The following is a 19,479-nucleotide window of genomic DNA, read 5'->3' on the forward strand; positions in this document are numbered from 1 at the left end:
TTTGCAACCCATCTAGTGACATAGGGGTTTATATTTAAGCTGGTGAGCTCATCTAGAATGCACAAGTGGGGTATTGTATCGAAAGCTTTTGTGAGGTCCAGGTAGGCTGTGTGGAACACCTTCCCCTCGTCAATGGCCTTGGTGACTGTTTCAAGGAAATCGACCAGGTTTAAGAGGCAGGATCTGCCCTTAAAGTCGAAGTGGGTAGGATCCAGTGTCTGTAGGTCCCCAATATCTTTATTTATGAGGTCCATGATGATCCTTTCCATAGCTTTGCAGACCAAGCTAGTCAGGCTTATGGGGCGATAGTTTCCAGGATCCGTTGAGGCACCACCTTTGTGGAGAGGGACCACTGTTGCTGTACGCCACTCTTTGGGTACATATCCTGTAGTAAGGCTGAGATTGGACAGTAGTTTTATGTTTGGGTTTAGCTCTTCTTGGAGTTCATGTAGGATGCAGCCCAGGACACCATCTGGTCCCATTGATGCTGTTTTTTTTTGCTTTGGAGATGGTGGCTCTTACCTGAGCATCTGAGATGTCAGGGGGGCAGCACTCTGCTGGGATAGATATTTGCCCTTTTGGTGGGGTGGGGGGATTTGCGCTGAACCGGTCAGCTAGGATGTTGGCAATGTCTGTGGGTTCGGTGTATTTTTTGTCATCTTGGACTAATTCTGAGCATATCTGGGAATTCCAACCCAGGTTCCTAACATAACTAAAGAAAGCCTTGTGATTATCCTTAGAGTCCTGTGCAATTTTTCTCTCGAAGCTGGCCTTAGACGATTTTATGAGTGCCCGTAGTTTTTTGCTAATACTGATCAGAGATTGCCTTCCCCTTTTTGGGATTTTGCTCTATCATGTAGTATCTTCCTCCTTCTATTGTATAGTTTGTTTATGGCTGGGGTCCACCAGACAGGATGTCTGCCTTTGGAGGATTGGGTTTTGGTTTTATTTGGGATTGCATGATCCATGCATTCCTGAAGGTGTTCATAGAATGCGTTTATAAAGGATTCTGCGGTCTGGGCCGTATTTTCCACAGGCCTGGGGGCTTTGAAGGATTCCACCTCGGTTTTGAGGAGTGTGAAATTTGCTTTAGAGAAGTTTTTCATTGTGGTTTTCTGGGCAGGGGGTGGGGTCGGGATGTGAATATCCAGTGAGATTAGTTTATGGTCTGATCTTACCAGTGAGGGATACACTTCTGGTCTGGAGCATAGAGTCCCCATGTTGGTGATGATCAGGTCCAGTATGTTTTCCTCTCTTGTGGGAGTGGTAACAAGTTGTTCCATAGCATTTGAGTTTATAAATTCTAGGAACCTTTGGGCTAGGGTGTTGGAGCTAGAGTAATGCTCCCAGTCTATGTTTGGGTAGTTGAAGTCGCCCAATATAATGGTGCTTGGAGAGACCTTCATATTTTCCAGTGTTCTCAGGAAGGCCGAGTGGGGTTCCTGGGTTTGGGAGGGTGGTCTCTAGCATGCTATAAACTGGAAGCCAGTTTTACCCACTGTTAGCTGCACATGGATAGTCTCTGATGCTTCGTGCTGTGCCACCAACCTGGAAGTGTGGGTATCTGACGAATATTGATACTCCCCCTCCTTTTGTGGTTCAGTCCAAGTTTTGGGGCCGAAAAGCATGGTATGAGGTCTAACCTGGTAGTGCTGGGGTGCTCTCGGGAGCCTTGAACCAGGTTTCTGTTACTGCACAGATATCGATGTTCTCCATGCTAAGGAGAGTTTCAAGTGCATGCATCTTGAGGTTTAGACTTCTGGCATTAAGTAGCATTACTCTTAGTTTCTTATCCCTTGTGATACCAATGGAGGTGGGTTTGTCTTTTGAGCCTTGCCTAAAAAAGGCACTATGGGGGTAGCAAGAGCCTTTGCCAATAGCCGAAAGCCCAGGGGTGACAGGTGCAAACCGTCCCTAGCGAAGCATCGTGGCTCGTCAAGCATGTCATCCCAGGGTGACAGGCATTGGATCCCCTTTGAATGACACCAATACTTAAGCCAGTTGTTGAAATTGATCATCTTGTCTTCATATTGTGGCATCATTCTTGGTGAGGGTAAGATGCTACTCAAGGTCAATGTCATACCGGCCTGGGCTACATGCTCAGAGAGCTCCTCTATGTCTCTTTTCATGTAGTCCAGGGAGGTACGTCTCAGGTCATTCACACCAGCATGGGTAATGACAGAGTCATATTTGTACTTACCTTGGAGTGAACTGAGTGCTTGCGTTATGTGGCAGATCCTAGCACCCGACAGGCATCTCACCTTGTCCTTCTCCTTGTTCAGCCTGGTGAGCGGGACATCAGTGTGCCTGACGATAGAGTCACCTATTACAAGTGAGCTGCTGCTGATGAGCTTATTTCCCTCCATTTAGCTACACGTCTGACATGGTATATAAAACCTGTTTACTACTTTTCAACTGAATCATTCTAATCTGTACATACTTGTCAAGTATTCAAAGCTGCAGTTCTTAAACTTGCAGACATTTCCTCACCCACATTCTTGTTAGGTGTGAAAGTAGTCATCTCTGCTCATTATTTAATAGCTGACAGTTATTTCAAACAGCTAGTGTGTAAAATGATAGGTGCCTGTCGTTTGATATTGTGCTTAGTTCAGTATTTACATGGACAAGTGAAATAGAACTCCGATCAACACTACCTAAATATTGTAAATATTTTTGAAGTGCAACTCATTCATACTCTTCTCAAAGCATAATACTAACAGCTAGAATGCCATTCTTTTTTCAAACAGCTAGTTGAAGATTTTGTGGCACTTTGTTGACCTTGGTGAGTCTCCATGGATAAAATTGTGGGTGGGGACTGACAGTGAAAACTATACAAAATGTGCTGCCTAGCCTATGCAATGTAGGGGCTAAGCAAGTTACTTTCCGAAAGTGTGACACATCCAAAAACAAAAAAAAAAAACTTGAAATGTTCATGATCTGTGTCATGGAAGCAAGTGCAAATGGGAACAAAAACCTGTAAGGCGCGGAAGGGTTTATAGGTACTACATTAACATCTAGGTGGTACTGTAGGGAGAAAAAAAATAACGGCACAGTAAGATTAACTACACTGAGGAATGGAGCCTTCCTTGAATGTATTCCCTCCTAAAAAAAAAAAAAAAAAAAACTTTTTGTGCATCTTCATATACTACTTTTGAAGCTGTTTTTTTTTAACTTGGTGACTTTCCAATCAGTAATATGAAGGATAAGAAAGAGCAGCATGCAAATAAAAAATGACACTAGGGTTGTTAATAGACGATGTCTTGCAGAGTAGAGATTAGTCATTGTTTACTTGGCATTCATATTTTCTTGACAGAGAGCTGTGTTACTGAGTGGCATGGCCATACCCATGTATGGTGCTTTATACTTTAAATATTCCTTGCTGTTTAATAGCAATTCTTAAGATATGCAATATTTCAAAAAAACAAGAGACTTACAAAGTATTACTTGACAGTGACTGAAGCCTGCACTGTAAGTTGCACATCTTGAGAGATATTAAGTGTTACTTATATTGCTAATTGCACAAGTCAGAATATTTTCATATTTCTGAAAGAATCTCAAGTGTTTTGACATTATAAGTTGTACAATTTCCAAGATATGGAAAGCTGTGAAGCTTAAGAAAAATATAATTCTGAGCTTGCGTACATAATACAATATTACAGTATAGACAAAGACATGAATGTACTATCACTGTTGTTTTTAATATTAACATGGATTTTTTTACATTTGAAAGCATTTACCATTCACAACATATTTACATTATCTTACATGTTTAACTTGGTTTTTCAGAACATGATCTAGAATGTAAGGACTATGTATAGGCAGCCAGATGCGACATTCCACAGCTCAGAGGTGTTAATGGATTAAAAAACAATATGGTATTTCATACTCAATACCAAGCTGAAGTATTGCATAAAACAGTAAAACATGACCAACTCTAAGAAATTAAAATATTTTTTCATCATGTATACCACCCTTGTGGAGCACATCACATCAAACAGCAAGATGTACATTTTATTCACTGTCATCGATCTCCAGTCAGAGTAAATTAACCACCATTTTGAATGAGAAATAGCTTAAAACAGTACCAATGATCAGAACTCAGTTACCATAGCTTTTTCTGAGAAAAGATATGATCCAAGCCAGGATACTCCAAGATGTAGGGGGCTATTTTAACTAATTATTGATCAACAAGGAAAGAGGATAAACCAATACACTTAATAGGTGCATTGTCTTCCATATTCAAGTTAAAGAGAAAATAGGTGTGTACAAGGCTAGGGAGAAAAAAATATAGAGTCATATTATATAAAACTGTGAAGTTAGTTGTCAGCCAAAAAAAAAAAAAAAAAACTAGTTAAAAAATCCGCAGTGGTACAGCGGCAGCGTTACCACCTCACAGCAAGAGGTTCTCATGTTCAATTCCCGGCTGGAGTGCCTTCTGTGTGGAGTCTGCATGTCCTCCCCGTGGTCGAGTGGCCTCCAAAAGTCATGCGTGAATGGGGGTGCCTTCGCTGAAGGTTGGGCTGGCAACTCAGCACCATAAAAACCAACTGCCAATCATTAGCGGACCAGTGTACCACTGTGGTGACCCCTAACCGGGAAAAGCCGAAAAGACAAACAACAGCAGCAATGAGTAGTTAAAGAAAATACTGCTTCATTATAATGAAGAATAGGAGTCACAACCTTGTTACATTATTTTGAATATGTTCATCAAGCTTCCTCTTTTACATCAGTCTTCTGGTTCACTGTTGCATTCCATGAAGCAGTATGGTTGCACTCCATACTTTTTCTAAGGCTTTACAACAAGCAGCCTGCTTCAGCACAAAAAGTAAATAAATCTGTCATGATCTCATTTCACCTGCACAATTCTGTATCCTCCTAGCATGTGTTTAATTTGGTCCATCACATCTGAAGTTTACCAAAACTTTCTGTGGTTACAGCATCGTAATAAGCATATTTTGCACAGCTCTATACAAAAGGAAGACAATTAAGCAACGTTAATAAAGGCAGCCAGTGTCACATTTTAGTACTGGTCTCCATGGTGGCATCCTGTCAATTAACATGCAACTTTTCATTCCTTGTTTAAGGATATTACTAAACTACAGAAGATCTCATCGACTGCATTCTCCTTACTCCGTATATAGTAGGAATTATCTCAAAGCTGCCTGCCTAAGGGCAGTAAAATTTCTGCTGTGTCTGCTGGATATACCTGTTTTGAGGCCGATTCTCCTTGAAGGATAATTGCAATTTGTACCTCCTCATAAGAAATACTGAATTGGGTTCTTAAAAATATGCCTATATACAGCATAATTTGTTGCTCTCCAACTTTGCAACTTCACAGTTTGTTTACTTTCATTTTTTTATTTGTCCTTTACCTTCACAAAACGTGCCTTGTCTTTTGAGACTCATACCAACCTTTCCTACTTACCCTCCCCTTGCATTCACTTGCTGTGATCTTTCTTGTGCTATGACAAAAAGGCTTTTTTTCCCCTCTTACACCAATTTTGGGGTCTCTCCCACATCCTATTACAGACATGGGCTAGCCTGTTCCTATTTTACTTCTTTCTCCTGCTCATTAATTTCCTATATAATGCAATCTTCGGCCTATTACATGCACTGTCTTGCATTTTTAAATTTTCATTTGTTGCCTTCTTCTGGACTTGCTATCCAATTGGTTGAATAATTGGTGCATTGTTAAATATTACTCTCCTTTGCCTTAATCCACCTATACCTATGTTTACCCTCTTCTGCATCTACATCTCAAATTTTACTTCCAGTATATAACATTTTATATATATACATATATATATATATATATATATATATATATATATATTTAATATTTCTGCTGTCATGAACAAATATTGAATTCTGAGACTTTGATCATTAAAACTATTGCCTGGCACAAATGTTTATCATAATTGTTAATTCTGCAAATATTGTATAAACTCTATTGTTTATTATTTTTTTGTCATTTACAATTCCTGTTTCTGCAAAGAATATGGGATTAACGATCCTAGCATTATTTTTTTATCTGTTAAATTGCTGCTGTACTGTCACTATGCTACGTTGGAATAGTTTTTTTTTTTCTCTTTAGATTTTTATATTTGTCTCTTACTGTGCTGTTTTTTATGTTTATTCTCTAGTATATATAGTGGAGCTTTTCTCCTCGGGCCTCTGCTGAAAATGGACATATATCCAGCCAGAACTAGCCCGGTCAACAAATGTAAAATAAAATAAATAAAATATATATATATGTGTGTGTATGTTTCTGTGTGTAACATTTTTACATCTAGATGTGTGTGTGTGTGTGTGTATCTGTGCGCGTACGATATCCTCCCATCTCATCTTCTGCTCAACACTTACTGAAAACTTTAATGTTTCTGCTGTCATGAACAAATATTGAATTCTGAGACTGATCATTTACTTATTTTATTGGTATTTGTCATAACTAGGAAACTGGTCCCTTTCAGTCTGCGACCCCGTTAAGGAAGGAATACACCTGAAATATGTTTGGGGCTTTGCTATGTAAAATGACCATCTATTAAAAAAATCATTTATATAACTCACAAAACAAGTATATCCAGCAGAAATTTTACTAGAATTGTAGTTTTAATATACTTGGGTTCTAGTGAAATTTCTGCTGATGGATATACTTGTTTTGTGCTCTTTGAAGTTGTGGTTTATCCAGAGTTATCTGCACATCTTGTTTTGTTTCATTTATATACTTCTTCATGGGGGAAGACTGCTAAAATCCAATATTAAAACTACACAGTAAAAATATTAAAAAGCAGTGTAGCTCTATAAGCATGCATTTAACATTGTGAATACAATCTTAAAACTCTGGGTTATGGTGCTGTTTTATGAAGAAAGGCTTCCTGAAACAGTACAAGCTGGACCCAGCTTGACAACAAACCCGCAATGACCTAATACATGCATACCTCCTGACATACAAACTAAACTCAGAAACAATCCCTGAACCAGAGAGATTTTCTCTCTTGTAATAATACATCTCCAGCATTAAGATTATCAGTGTGACTGCAACAAACACATGGGCTACTGTAAGTCCTATACAGCTTTGCATCACAGTTCAAACAAACACGACTGTTCTTCGCACCTCTGTCATCTAGTTCGGTTTCATAGTACAGTACCAATGCTACTAACTGTTCAAATGCTATTCCTACAAATAAAATGTGTATTATTTTCAAAGGTCTATATTAATATGTCAGCTATTGTCTTTCACAGATAAGAAAAAAAAATTGGTATGAAGACAGTAAATTTCAACATTACAACATTGTTGGAGTAAAATATTCAATTAATGCAAGTTGTTTTAATTTCTAGCAAACATTTTTCAGTTTTACTTCCACATGTGATGATAATGTATTTGGTGATGCTAATTCTTACCTAGAATCTTACTGGTAATAAAACAAATCCTACATTTTAACATTGTTGAATTCTGTCTGAATGAGGTGCACTATCACTGTGAAGACATCATAAGTAGTTACCATATTTATGCAAACATTCAACAGATGCAGTTCTTATTTGTATTTGTAACTTGTTTTCTTCTCAGCATGCAAGATTTAAAGACATTATTTCATGTTAATCATATCAAAAAAGACTCAATATTCATTGATCTGTGTAAAATCTAGAAATATGATTTTGGCAATTATATAAGAGAAATGTGAACACTCTTTTTCCAAGTCTCTTGCCAATACTAATTCAGACATTTTCCAAGATTAACTTCCTTTATAGAAAGCCTGTGACCATATACTTAGTTTTGCTCTTTTCAGGTCACTTCTGCTTTATGTTATAATTACTTTGCAAGAAAAATACAGTTTTGTACCTACCATAAATGTAGATGTTCGAGTGTTCACCCTGCTGCAGTCATCACACTTGGGTTATCCTGTCGTCAGGCGGTCCCGGAGTCGGCCGGATTTCCAAAATCTTGGTCCGACGTCTGTTGCTGTCGCCATATCCCTGACATCAGTGTGCCAGGGGTACATATATTGCAACCGACACCATTTTTTTCAGTTATTCTTGCCCCAGATGTCAGGTGCCCCCAAAAGGGTGATCCAAATCAGTACCAAAAAGTGAGAACACTGTACAGACACAAAAACTCTTCAGCTATAAGCAAATACATCAGTAAGGCATAGAATAGGTTTAGCCAGTAGATCAGAGGGGTTGGGAGGGAGGGTAACCTGGACTGCAGCAGGGTGAACACTTGAACATCTACATTTATGGTGGGTACAAAACTGTACTATGTTCATCGTGTTACCCTGCTGCAGTCATAACACTTGGGTTGAGTCCCAAAGCTAAGGTAGGGTGGAGGAATTATAGAGGAGGCAATGAGTCCCTGCAGAACTGCAGTGGCGAAGCCTGCCCTGGACTTAGAATAAAGAGGTAAACGATAGTGTTTGGTGAAGGTGTGTACAGAACTCCAAGTTGCAGCTTCTAAAATTTCCTTGGTAGGAACCCCCCTGAGAAAGGCTGTAGAGGTAGCTGTTGCCCTGGTAGAGTGGGATCTAATGGTAGGAGGAACTGGTTTCCCATGATGGGTATAGCAGAATCGTATGCAATGGCCTATCCATTTAGAAATGGTTTGCTTGGAAATGGCCCTCCCTTGAGAAGCTGTAGCATAGGAAACAGAGCTGGTCAGTTTTTCTGAAAGCTTTAGTTTTATCCAAGTAATATCGAAGCTGCCTGTGAATGTCCAAGGAATGTAGGAGTCTCACCTTTGTTCTGTGGATTGGGGAAGAAAGTGGGTAGATGGATGGTTTGATTTAAAGCTACGTGGGAAACCACCTTAGGCATGAAGGAAGGATTAGTTCGTAGAGAAACTCTGTCCTGATGAAAAATGAGGAAAGGTTCCACTGCCATAAGTGCCTGTAATTCTGAAACTCTCCTAGCAGAAGTTATTGCCAGGAGCAGGGCAGTCTTCCAAGATAGGAACTGAAGGTCTGCAGAAAAAGCTGGTTCAAAGGGAGGTTATGTTAGTTTTTCCAGAACAAAGTTGAGGTCCCATGTAGGTGTAGGAGCTCTTCTAGGTGGTCTAATGTTTTTTGCCCCTCTGAGGAACTGCCTTAGGAGTGGATTTGAAAATAAAGGTGGATTCGTGTCATAGTGAGCTGAAATAGCTGAAGCATGGATTTTAATTGAGGAGAAGGAAAGTCCTTTATGCAACATCTCAGCTAAATACTGCAGAATGTGAGGCATATGAGGCTGAGTTGTATCTAGGCCTTTAGCTTGGTTCCAAGCAGAAAACCTTTTCCATTTGTCCGAGTAAGCCTTCCTGGTGCTTGGCCTCCTGACTTCTAGAATAACATAGAGTACTGCTTGTGAAAGAGGGGCTGGTTGGCTGCTTAATTTATTTGCCATGCAGCCAGGTTTAAGGTTTTGATCTGGCTGTGAAGAATCTGCTTGTCTTGCTGTGTGAGCAAATGAGGTATTTGAGGCAAATTCCATGGTGGACTGTGAGCCATATTCTTCAATAGTGGGTACCAGTGCTGGCGTGGCCAGTCTGGGGCTATGAGAATCATTCAAGGTCTCTCCTTTTTGACCTTCAAAAGAACCTTTGTGAGAAGAGGTAATGGAGGAAAGGCATATTCTGTCAGGTTTTCCAACTGAAGGAGAGAGCATCCACTTTCCAAAAGCTTGTTGGTGGAATGTCCTTTTACAAAATTTTGTCAGCTGGTAGTTTTGAGGACTGGCAAACAGGTCTATATTTGGTAGGCCCCATCTTTGAGTTATCATTGCAAATATTTGTGGGTCTAGCTTCCACTCGTGGGGATCTTTGATGTTTCTGCTTAGGTCTTCTGCCAATGTGTTTTTCTGTCCTGGCAGGAAGTGAGCTTGTAACTGGACTTGGAAGGTCAGAGCTGTGTTCCATATGATTATTACTTGCCTGCAAAGAGGGTAGGAATGTGTGCCCCCTTGTTTATGTACCACATTACTGTGGTGTTGTCCGTCTTTATTGCCAGTTGTCCAGGTTGTAGTAGATCCTTGAAGGCTGTCAGAGCTTTTTGTACAGCTAGCATCTCATTTTGGTTTATGCGGTTTTCTTTGTTCTGCAGTCCATATGCCTTGAATGCATTGCCCTGCCATGTGAGCCTCCCAGGCATAGTCTGAAGCATCTGTTGTGATAGTTTGCCTGGGTGGTGGCAAGGTGAAAGGCTGACCCTTGTTGAGGTGACATGCCTGTGCCCACCACAGAAATTCCTGTTGAAGGCAGGGAATGAGAGATATCACTGTGTCCAAGCTGTGGCTGTGTTGAGACCATACACTTTTTAGGTACCATTGTAATTTCCTCATATGCAGTTTTGCAAATGGTATTATCAGAATGCAAGATGCCATGAAGCCCAAAGCCTGCAGAATTTTTCTTGCAGTTAATTGGGTCTTTGTTACCATTGTCTTGAAATATTGAGTCAGTTGTAATTGCTTGTCTGGTGTAAGATAAGCCTTCTGGGCCGTTGTGTCCAAGCTGGCAACCAGGAATGTCATTTTTTGTGAGGGTACTAGTTTTGACTTCTTTTCGTTTACTGTGTACCCCAGACAATTTAGTAGATGCTTCACAAAAGTCAGATGTTGTATGAGAATGTCTTTTCTTTCTGCTTGGATGAGGCAGTCGTCCAGGTATGGATATATTTGAATTCCTCTGTCTGCAGTATGCAATTACTGGTGCCAGGCATTTTGTGAATACTCTGAGTGCAGTAGATAAGCCAAAGGGCAATGCAGAGAATGGATAATGGGTTAAACCTGCAATGAAATGGAGGTATCTTCTGCAACTTTGTCTGATAGGGACATGCAGATATGCCTCCTTGAGGTCCAACGTTACCAGCCATGCTTCCTTGCCCAACATGGGAAGTAGCTGCTGTAGTGTTAGCATCTTGAATTTGGGAACTTGTAAGTGTTTAGAATTGAAAGGCCCAGAATTGGTCTCCAAGCATTTTCTTTCCTGGGTACTAGGAATAGTCTTGAGTAAAATCCTTGGCCTTGCTTGTGAGTTGGCACCCTTTGAATGGCTCTCATGGCCATGAGAGCTGTAATTTGTTTTTGAGCCTCTGCCCTTTGATTTTGTGGCAGGTTTGGCATTCCTCTTTTTATTGGCAAGGTGTGAAAGTGGAATCTGTATCCTCATAAAATTATGTCCAGGACCCAATTGTCCTTTGTGACCATGTGCCAGTTGTCTACAAATAATGCTAGTTTTCCCCCCCAGGGGGGCTGACAAGAGAACTTTGTTTGGCCAGTTGAGGTGCAAGTCATTGAGTTTTCCTTCTGGTGGCTTGAGACCTGTCTTCTCCTCCCTTCAGGGTTGGAGTGGTCCATTGGTGAGGTTTATACTGAGCTTGTGGTTGTCCTCTGCCCCTTGGGCACCTGTATTTACCCCTCTGAGGCCTGTCAGTGACTGGAAATGACCAATGTTTGGTTGGCCGGTTTCTGCTGAAGCGAGGGAGTTGTACCTGTAGGAAATCTTTGACTGTCTGCATTGATTTTGCCTCATCTTCCATTTTCTTTAAAACTTCTTCTGCTTTAACACCAAAAAGAACATCCTGCTGCAAGGGAGCATCTAGTAGTTTTGCTTTAACATGTTCAGGCAGACTTTGTTCCTTTAACCAGGCATGCCTACGTATAACTGAACCAGTGACCGCTGCTCTGCAGGAGGTCTCCAAAGAATCAAACCCACATTGTAAGGTACGTTTGCCCACCTGCTCTGTGGCGTGCAACTCCTGTACTTCTTTCAATTCAAATTGTTGAGGAAGGGTTGTTATCTTTTGTTTTAACTGAGAGATCAGAAATTGCTGATACTTAAGCATATGAAATTGACAGTTTAGAGCTCTCATAGCTAAAGTGGCTGAGGTGTAAACCTTTTTCCCTCATCTGTCTAGTGCTCTTGAATCCCATTCAGAAGGTAGTGGATTTTTAGCCATGGAAGCCTTAGCCCCCTTGGGACCCTGGGAGATGGTCTCTGGGTCAGCTACTGGGCTTTTGTAGAGGAATTTATGGGAATCAGGCACTCTGTAGTATCTGTCAGACTTGGCCGGGGCAGGAGGCAGAGAGTCAGGGTTGAAACTGGATTCTAAGTAAACATCATCCACAATGTCCAAAACAGGAGGGATGGCTAGAGGTCTGTGTAGGGGGAGTAAAAGAAACTCTGAGCCTTTTCTTGGAATCAGAGTAATCCTGACCTTCCCAGTGAAAATGTTCCCTCATAGTGTGTAAAGTTTCCCCAAAAGAGTAATCTTCTGGAGGGGAAGCTGAGGGAATAGAGTCCTCAGCATCAGAATCTTCATAAGGAGAGAAGGAATATTCTTGGTCTTCAGAGGAATCCAAAAAAATAGACAGTTGTTCAGAGGAAGCAGATTCTCCTCTTGTCTAGGCCTTTTGTAAGGAGGAGGCTGGGAACCCCTGATAAGAGAAATCAGATCTTCAGCCATCTTGAGCATCTGTTTCTTAGGCATAGGGCCTTTAACAGGAGACTGAAGTGAAGCTTTTTTCGATTTGGAAGGAGTCTTCGGTTTAGAAAACGTTTTGACTGTAAGAGTCGTCTGTCTGAAAACGCCTTCAGAAAGCGAAGGTGTTTCAGAAGTACCGGTGTCCTTGGGAGATAAGTCGTTGGTAGGGCCTGAAGTAAAAAGCTGCGTCGGCCTAGTACATTCCATCAAAATATCCGTAGCGGTCTCGGGTTCCTCAACTGCGGTAGTCTGAGGCTACGTCGGAGCCTCACTGATAACTGGAGAAGCGGAGACTGGATCAACCGAGGCCTCGGAATCGGGCTTAGGCCTGGGCTGTCGATCCTTATCCCTGTGCTTTTTGTGCACGCCAGTAGTCGGTAGCTCTGACGGCATGTTATAATTAAATTTTCTGCCAAAAATGTGTCATGCGAAATCAAATCGTCTTTTAATAGTGCGTTTATTAAATCTAGCACAAAAACGACAAGAAGTGACATTGTGATCAGGGCCTAGGCAGGGTATACAATAAGAATGAAAATCCTTATGAGGTATTTGCTTCCCACAAGAAATACAATTGTTAACTTTTCCTGACATCGGTCTGAGGCAAGAAAAGTTTCCCCAACAGAGTACTTAGCTTTATAGAAGACTTCGGTCTGAAACTCGAATTAGAAAATCTCCCGACCGGCACTTGCGAACTGCTTCTGCTTCGGGCACCGCGTGGCAAGAAAGACTGAAGAAAATGGCGTCAGTTGCAATATATCTACCCCTGGCGCACTGACGTCAGGGATGAGGCGACAGCAACTGACGTCGGACCAAGACTTTGGAAATCCGGCCAATTGCGGGACCGCCTGACGACAGGATAACCCAAGTGTGATGACTGCAGCAGGGTAACATGATGAACATTATATATTAAAAATTACTTACAATCTGTTTTGCTTTTACAGTAACTTGTCCACAAACTATGCCAGCTGTGAATTTACTAACTCATTCATACAAAACATTTCCTATGCAACTTCAAAACACTGACATTTTGTCATCCTTGTGTGGTAGCTCTAACATGCTATCATAAATGACTTTGAAATCCTTGGGTTTATTATCTAGATCAATGTTGTGTCCTTTTTGATACTTGCTAACATAGCATGTAATTAATGGGATTATGTTCTCTACATTTAACTACATGCTTCATGTTTAATTTGGCAGCACTGTTTTCTTAATCTGAACCATCAAACTAACATTTTCCCTAGTTTAGACCTTTCAACAATCAAAATGCTCAGTTCCTTAAATATGAGATTACAGTATCTGTTATTGCAATCATAGGTAGTCCTTTTTACATGACACATTTGATGGGTTTTAGCATATTCTAAAATAAAGCAGTATCCCCTTCATGTATGTATATATTAATCCATGCAGTTTCAATAAGCCACTTGAGCACTCTGTGTGTAGCCAGTGGCTGGATATACAGATTTTTGCCTGCTACATGCACAATCTCCTCCCCATGTTTTACTTGCATGACTATGCCTGACCCACAGTTTACTAAAGTTATAAGAAACTTGCTCCTGTGTCACACATTTATCAAGTACATTACTCAAGCTTTGTGCATCAAAGAACACACACACTTAACAAAAAGACTATTTTATTTTTATTTAATCAGTACATACATTGCATCTTTGGTAGTCTAGCCTGCATTCCAAAGTATTCAAGTACTCCCTCAACTTTATTCCAAATTCCCTGTTTGACAGCATGCAAAACAACCTTTAAGGAAGTTTGGGGCACTGAGTTTTCAGGGATTTCTGAAGTCCTTTTATCAATATATTACATTTGATGTAGGAATTTAACACCATCATTTGTATGTTTCCTTCATGGGATTTGCCAGTATGACCAAAGTGTTGCAGGCCCACTGTCATTAATACATATATGTTGCTTGACCGATGTATTATTATATGTTGAGAGATGGTTTACTGCCTCTGTTTTATTCGTAATTTTGGTACTTGGTGGCAAATTGAAATTGGCATTTAGATTATATCAGTGCTTATAAAACATTCTGACTGTCTTAGAGATGATCAGTGATTATTCCTTTCATTGTAAGTGATGTTACTTAAAAGTCTTATTTTCTTACAGTCCATCATCAAGTTCATCAAACTACTTTGCTCTATGGACCTTTTCTTTCTACTTTCATCTAGGTCCATCAAGTTTTTATATGAAAGGGAAAAGTCCGTTCTGCTTTCTTCATCTCTTGAATGATTTTGGATGGCCTGAGGTAGGACTCTGACTCCTGCTTTCTGTTCTGGTTCACTTGTAAACACCTGGAACCTGCAATTTGTTTCCAATATACTGTTAGTGGTATCAGTTCAACAGATTTCAGGAAATGTCAGTTGGTTATAGCATTTACTACATTTCATAACACAGTATGCTCACTCCCATTCTGTGGTGTAGAATTACTGTCAACCAATGCTGCGGTAAAGGTGGCACTTTAAAAAAAAATACTTCATGTATTCTCCTGTTCCACTCATGACACATCCTAATGAAACATACCTATTTATAGTTTTGTAAAACATTTCAACTGCTGCTTTCAAGGAAACATTTTAGTAAGTGCTTTTTCTAACATTATTAGCAACTTGCCCTGATTAAACATTCACAGTAACAGTGTTGTGAAATATATTTCTCTTTTAATAAACTTCATTTTATTTGATTATTCTATTGCTATACTAGTTGGTCAGGTTACATTTTGCTATTCATACACAGAATGGCTGTTAAAGGAACAAAAACAATAAATGGCAAAGTAGAACTATATAGGACAATTCCTCAAAAAAAATGATCCAAAGCTTCTATATTTAAGAAATACACACAAGCTGTGCAGGTAAAGAAAAACCTAGAGAGCATACATAAACATGCACATATAAAAGGGGGGTGGTGGGTGAACTGGAGATCAGAAACTAGTTAGTAAAATGTCAGTGGTAAAAAATATAATCTGAAAAATAAGACAGGCAATATATCTTTACAAAATGCATCTCATGCAAGATTAGACTACCTAGCTTTTAGAAATGTGCTGCAGATTTGGGACTATGACCTGCTATATATTTATCGAAGTAACAGAACATAAATCACTGAGGGTGACCAATTTGACTTACAGAACTCGGGAATGGAAGGAAGTAAAACAGAGAAAGTACAGAACTATGAGTCAGAAAAAATAAGTATCTTATGAGGATTTGGCTTGGGATGATTTTTTTTTTATTTTAATGTGACTGAGGAAGAAACAGGTAGTACATTTCTCTGGTTAACTACTGAAACAGTTTTACAGTATGATAAAGAAATAAAGTAAATAAATTTAAAAAATGCTTTAAAATCATACATGACAGCTTTAAAAAGAAAATATTACACAGAAATAAATACAGGTGATGACCAAGCCCAGATCCACAAAATACATGGATAAAGCTGTAACTATAACAGAGATGATCAGAAATCAGCAGTACAGGAGTTGCAGAGATCAGGCAAGACAGATAGTAGCAAGTGACTGACATCACTTTACCTATCCTGTGGGGAAGGAGGTTGTTTGCCCTTGTTCTAATGCCAACACCTACTGCAGGGAGGTGTGTGGATCATGTACGGTAAGGGGGCTTGGGGTATGTGCTGGGACATATCACACCATTCTCTCATGGACGCCTTCATACGGAATTTACAGAAATGTGCACACATGGGGTATGGGCCTTGAAGGCCCTTTCATTTTTGGGTGTGCGTGTGTCAGCCACAGGGATAGGAGCTGGGGCCAACAGTAACATTAAGGCTGTTTCCCATATTCAGCCCTAGCCCTATCAGATGTCAATGGGTCTACAGAGCACTGGAAGATTGCTGGCTGTCTGGTTGTAAGGCAAGCAGGGAATATAAAAAGTGCCTGACTAGACATGCAAATAAGCAAAACAGATATACAGAAAATGGGAATACTGTACTTGCATAAAAAGAATAGTGTGTTTGTGACTCAAATGTGCAAGTATGTCACCTCCTTGGGATTTGGGTACAACAGCAAACAAGAAACAGAGTTTTGCATATAACTATAAAAAAGGTTGTGAGAAAAGCAAAAAGGTTGATAAAGTGAACCATAGTTGTTTTAACAGTTTGAATACTGTTACCAGATACTTGACATTTTTGGGACTTGAAAATGCTCTGACCATCCACGTACATAAGACTGCTTTGCAGGCCTCTACCTTGAATCTACACAAATTCATAAGAAGGTTATGAAACTAATAATTAATTGTATGAAGTTTCAGTTTTCTGACCTTTTTGGTCATCTACAGAGAAGATAAACAGTGAAAGAACACAGGCAGCATTCATTGTGGACAGTCAAACACCACAAAATGCTTTACTTGGTTTTCCAGCTTGCTAAAAGAATATACAAACCTACTGAAAACGCAATTAAACTATTATTAAGGGTTCCATTCCCTCCCCATTCCTCATTTCTGTCTTGTTGAATTGGAACTTCATAACTGTAGGACTCAGGGTAGAGATCAGGTCAGGGCTATGTGACTTTGCACAATTACTAACAGTTGTTTTAAAATGCATTACTGGGCCTGCAGCTACAACTTTATTTTGGGGTGGACTCCCCCCACCTGCATTTATAAATATGCTAATCATAAGATCAAACACTTTAACCGCCATCCATGTTAAGTGCACTCAACAGTTTTCAATAAACATGGATATTATCAATGATTGCATGACTCTCACTCAGCTACAATGCATTTATCTCTTTTTGTAGATGGTGCTCATGTGGATATGATGAAATAAAAAAAATTTAGATAACCTCAGTATTTTTCCGTTTCTGTTATTCCATCCACAGTGTTTTCTGTGCAATTAGACATACTTTCAGAATAATGCACTTCTACATGTTCACAAACTATAAGTCTGCAAAAGCACGATGACTTATAATAGCAAAAAAGAAAAGCACTTTGTGCAATTAACATGAAAATGTTACATACATTCTGAGCATACCACTCAACTTTCCATGATTTTTGCAGAGCATCCAGATTTTTCTCATATTTTAGGTCTTTTCCTCCAAAATTTTTAGTTTTCTGGCAATTCACTAGATAGTGAAATCACTACATTTCAAAAAATGCATGCAACACTAAACCTGTTACTCTAGCAACTTTTTAAGTTAATAAGGGCAATATTTAAATTTTGTCCCAATATTTGGACCTTTGTCCCCCCATTGTTTTTGGATTTCCCACATTTCTTCTGATAAGAGGTAGAAGTAGGATTCCAAGAAAATATCCTGTAGGAAATATTTTTAGTATTTTGAAGTTTTTTGTCATGGCACTGACACGGGAACCTTACGTTTTTACAGTTACATTTTTAATGTTGCACAGAATCATGATCAGCAATAATTTTGTTGGCATTGGGCAAGTAATCTCAGAAACAACATTATGCAATAATCAGTACTACTACTATACCATCTCTAGTGTACAACACTACTGCAAATAATCAAGTTTACCTACACATTTGAAATTCAATTGTTATAGAAATGACCATGTACAGTGACATTATTAAGCAATTTGACAAAAGTACTACACATTTCTCTTCATTAATATTCTATTTGTTCTTGCTTTCTCCCCCCCCCCCCCTCAGTCTTGCTTCCCAGTATGGTTTTATACCGGATTCATGTGATTTCCTAAACAATGGCGTGTGGTACAAGAAATTTACTCAAGTGTTTCTACCACTGTTGCAGTTAGTAGTGTATCAAAACTGAGTCAACTGGTCCTTATTTTCATGTAGACTAATACATAAAACTGAAAAACATACAGGCTTTGGTAAGTCCCTTCTGCAGCTGAGAACAGGTAAGACAGCATAATATTCAGTACTGTTTTTGCATTCCTAGCACTCACAATTCAGTAGTTGTGAATTTGGAAAATATTATCACAGAGACATACATGACAAACCAGAGTATAGCCCTCAGAAGGTGGCTCTAACAAGTTTCATTATCCAGCTCATTTAGTGTTAGTCTCTTCTTGAAGACTACGTAACAGGGTACCCTTGTAAGTACACATCTCTGAAAAGTGGCTGCAGCTTTGCCCTGAATGATAGTAGTACAAATGCTCTAACCCGACATTTAGAAATACAGATCATAACTGATTAGGTTTGTAGAGACAGCAAGGAAATTATTCACCTACAACAGGTTCTGAACTACATAGACACACAAGTAAGATGCAAGCCACACAGCAGACAGCCGCAAAGTAAATATACAAAATCAAATTAAATTGCACAAACAAGAATTACAGTTGCTATCATTCTGCTAATACAAATATAAGGGTTACAAAACAAGTGTACATACTCCAGCTTGGAGAACTAACTACAACCACAGTCAAAGTACTTTATACCACTGTGAGCAAAGTAGTCCGTAACAGAAGTGATTTAGTTTAAATTGAAGAAATAATAGTTGACACATTACCAAAGCCAAGTGTTTTAAGAAATTCAGCAACAAAATTCAAAGGAGAAATGAACTCACAAGGTTGTCAATGAAACAATGACTTCTGAAGAATATCAAAGGTAAGAGGAATTGACATTATGGAGCTTAGAATAAGAAATGCCTTCCCTCTACAATGCAAGTTATGATCAGATATAACCAAACAATTCTGTAAACTCTGGAAGAAACAGAGGGTGCAATTACATACTGCCAAAGTAGTCTGCTTGGAAGTAAAGTTCAGGCTTTCAGAAAGTGAACTTTGCAGCATGTAGAACAAAAACTTGAGCCTTCAGCGCTACTAATAGCCAGTCAGGTTGGATGCTGTGGCACAAAGATTTCATTCTTAGGTTAAATCACTTGAATCTGAAACTACGTTGCTAAAGATTTTATGGTTTTCTGAGTGTTGCAAGTAGAAGAACGTTTATCATTTATAAGGAATGACACAGTTAGACCCCAGATGTTTGTATCAGCTTAGAATCCCAGACAAAAGGTATACACACAAACACACCACTGTACTTACAAGAATACAAATTCTAAATGGAATAGTGTACATTTTATTTTTAGAAAAATATGGAAATTCAATATAAA

The 19,479-nt window shown here is 39.4% G+C and overlaps 2 protein-coding genes across 16 annotated transcripts in view; one reads left to right on the top strand and one right to left on the bottom strand.

Moving 5' to 3' along the window:
- The window catches only part of LOC122798488 (alanine aminotransferase 2-like), a 1,719,357-nt gene that overhangs the window by 1,675,193 nt on the left and 24,685 nt on the right, over window positions 1-19,479 (top strand). The gene's annotated exons all lie outside the window — the stretch shown is intronic.
- Window positions 14,060-19,479, bottom strand: part of FAM83H (family with sequence similarity 83 member H) — a 1,342,513-nt gene continuing 1,337,093 nt past the window's right edge. For all 9 annotated transcript variants that reach the window (XM_044067453.1, XM_044067462.1, XM_044067459.1 and 6 more), the window contains exon 6: window positions 14,060-14,753. In XM_044067453.1, coding sequence (XP_043923388.1) covers window positions 14,504-14,753 — 250 coding nt within the window. In that variant the 3' untranslated portion in view covers window positions 14,060-14,503. The remainder of the gene's footprint in view (window positions 14,754-19,479) is intronic.

Source organism: Protopterus annectens, chromosome 3.part1 (assembly GCF_019279795.1).
Source record: "Protopterus annectens isolate FY-2018-M chromosome 3.part1, PAN1.0, whole genome shotgun sequence".
Classification (NCBI taxonomy): domain Eukaryota; kingdom Metazoa; phylum Chordata; order Ceratodontiformes; family Protopteridae; genus Protopterus; species Protopterus annectens.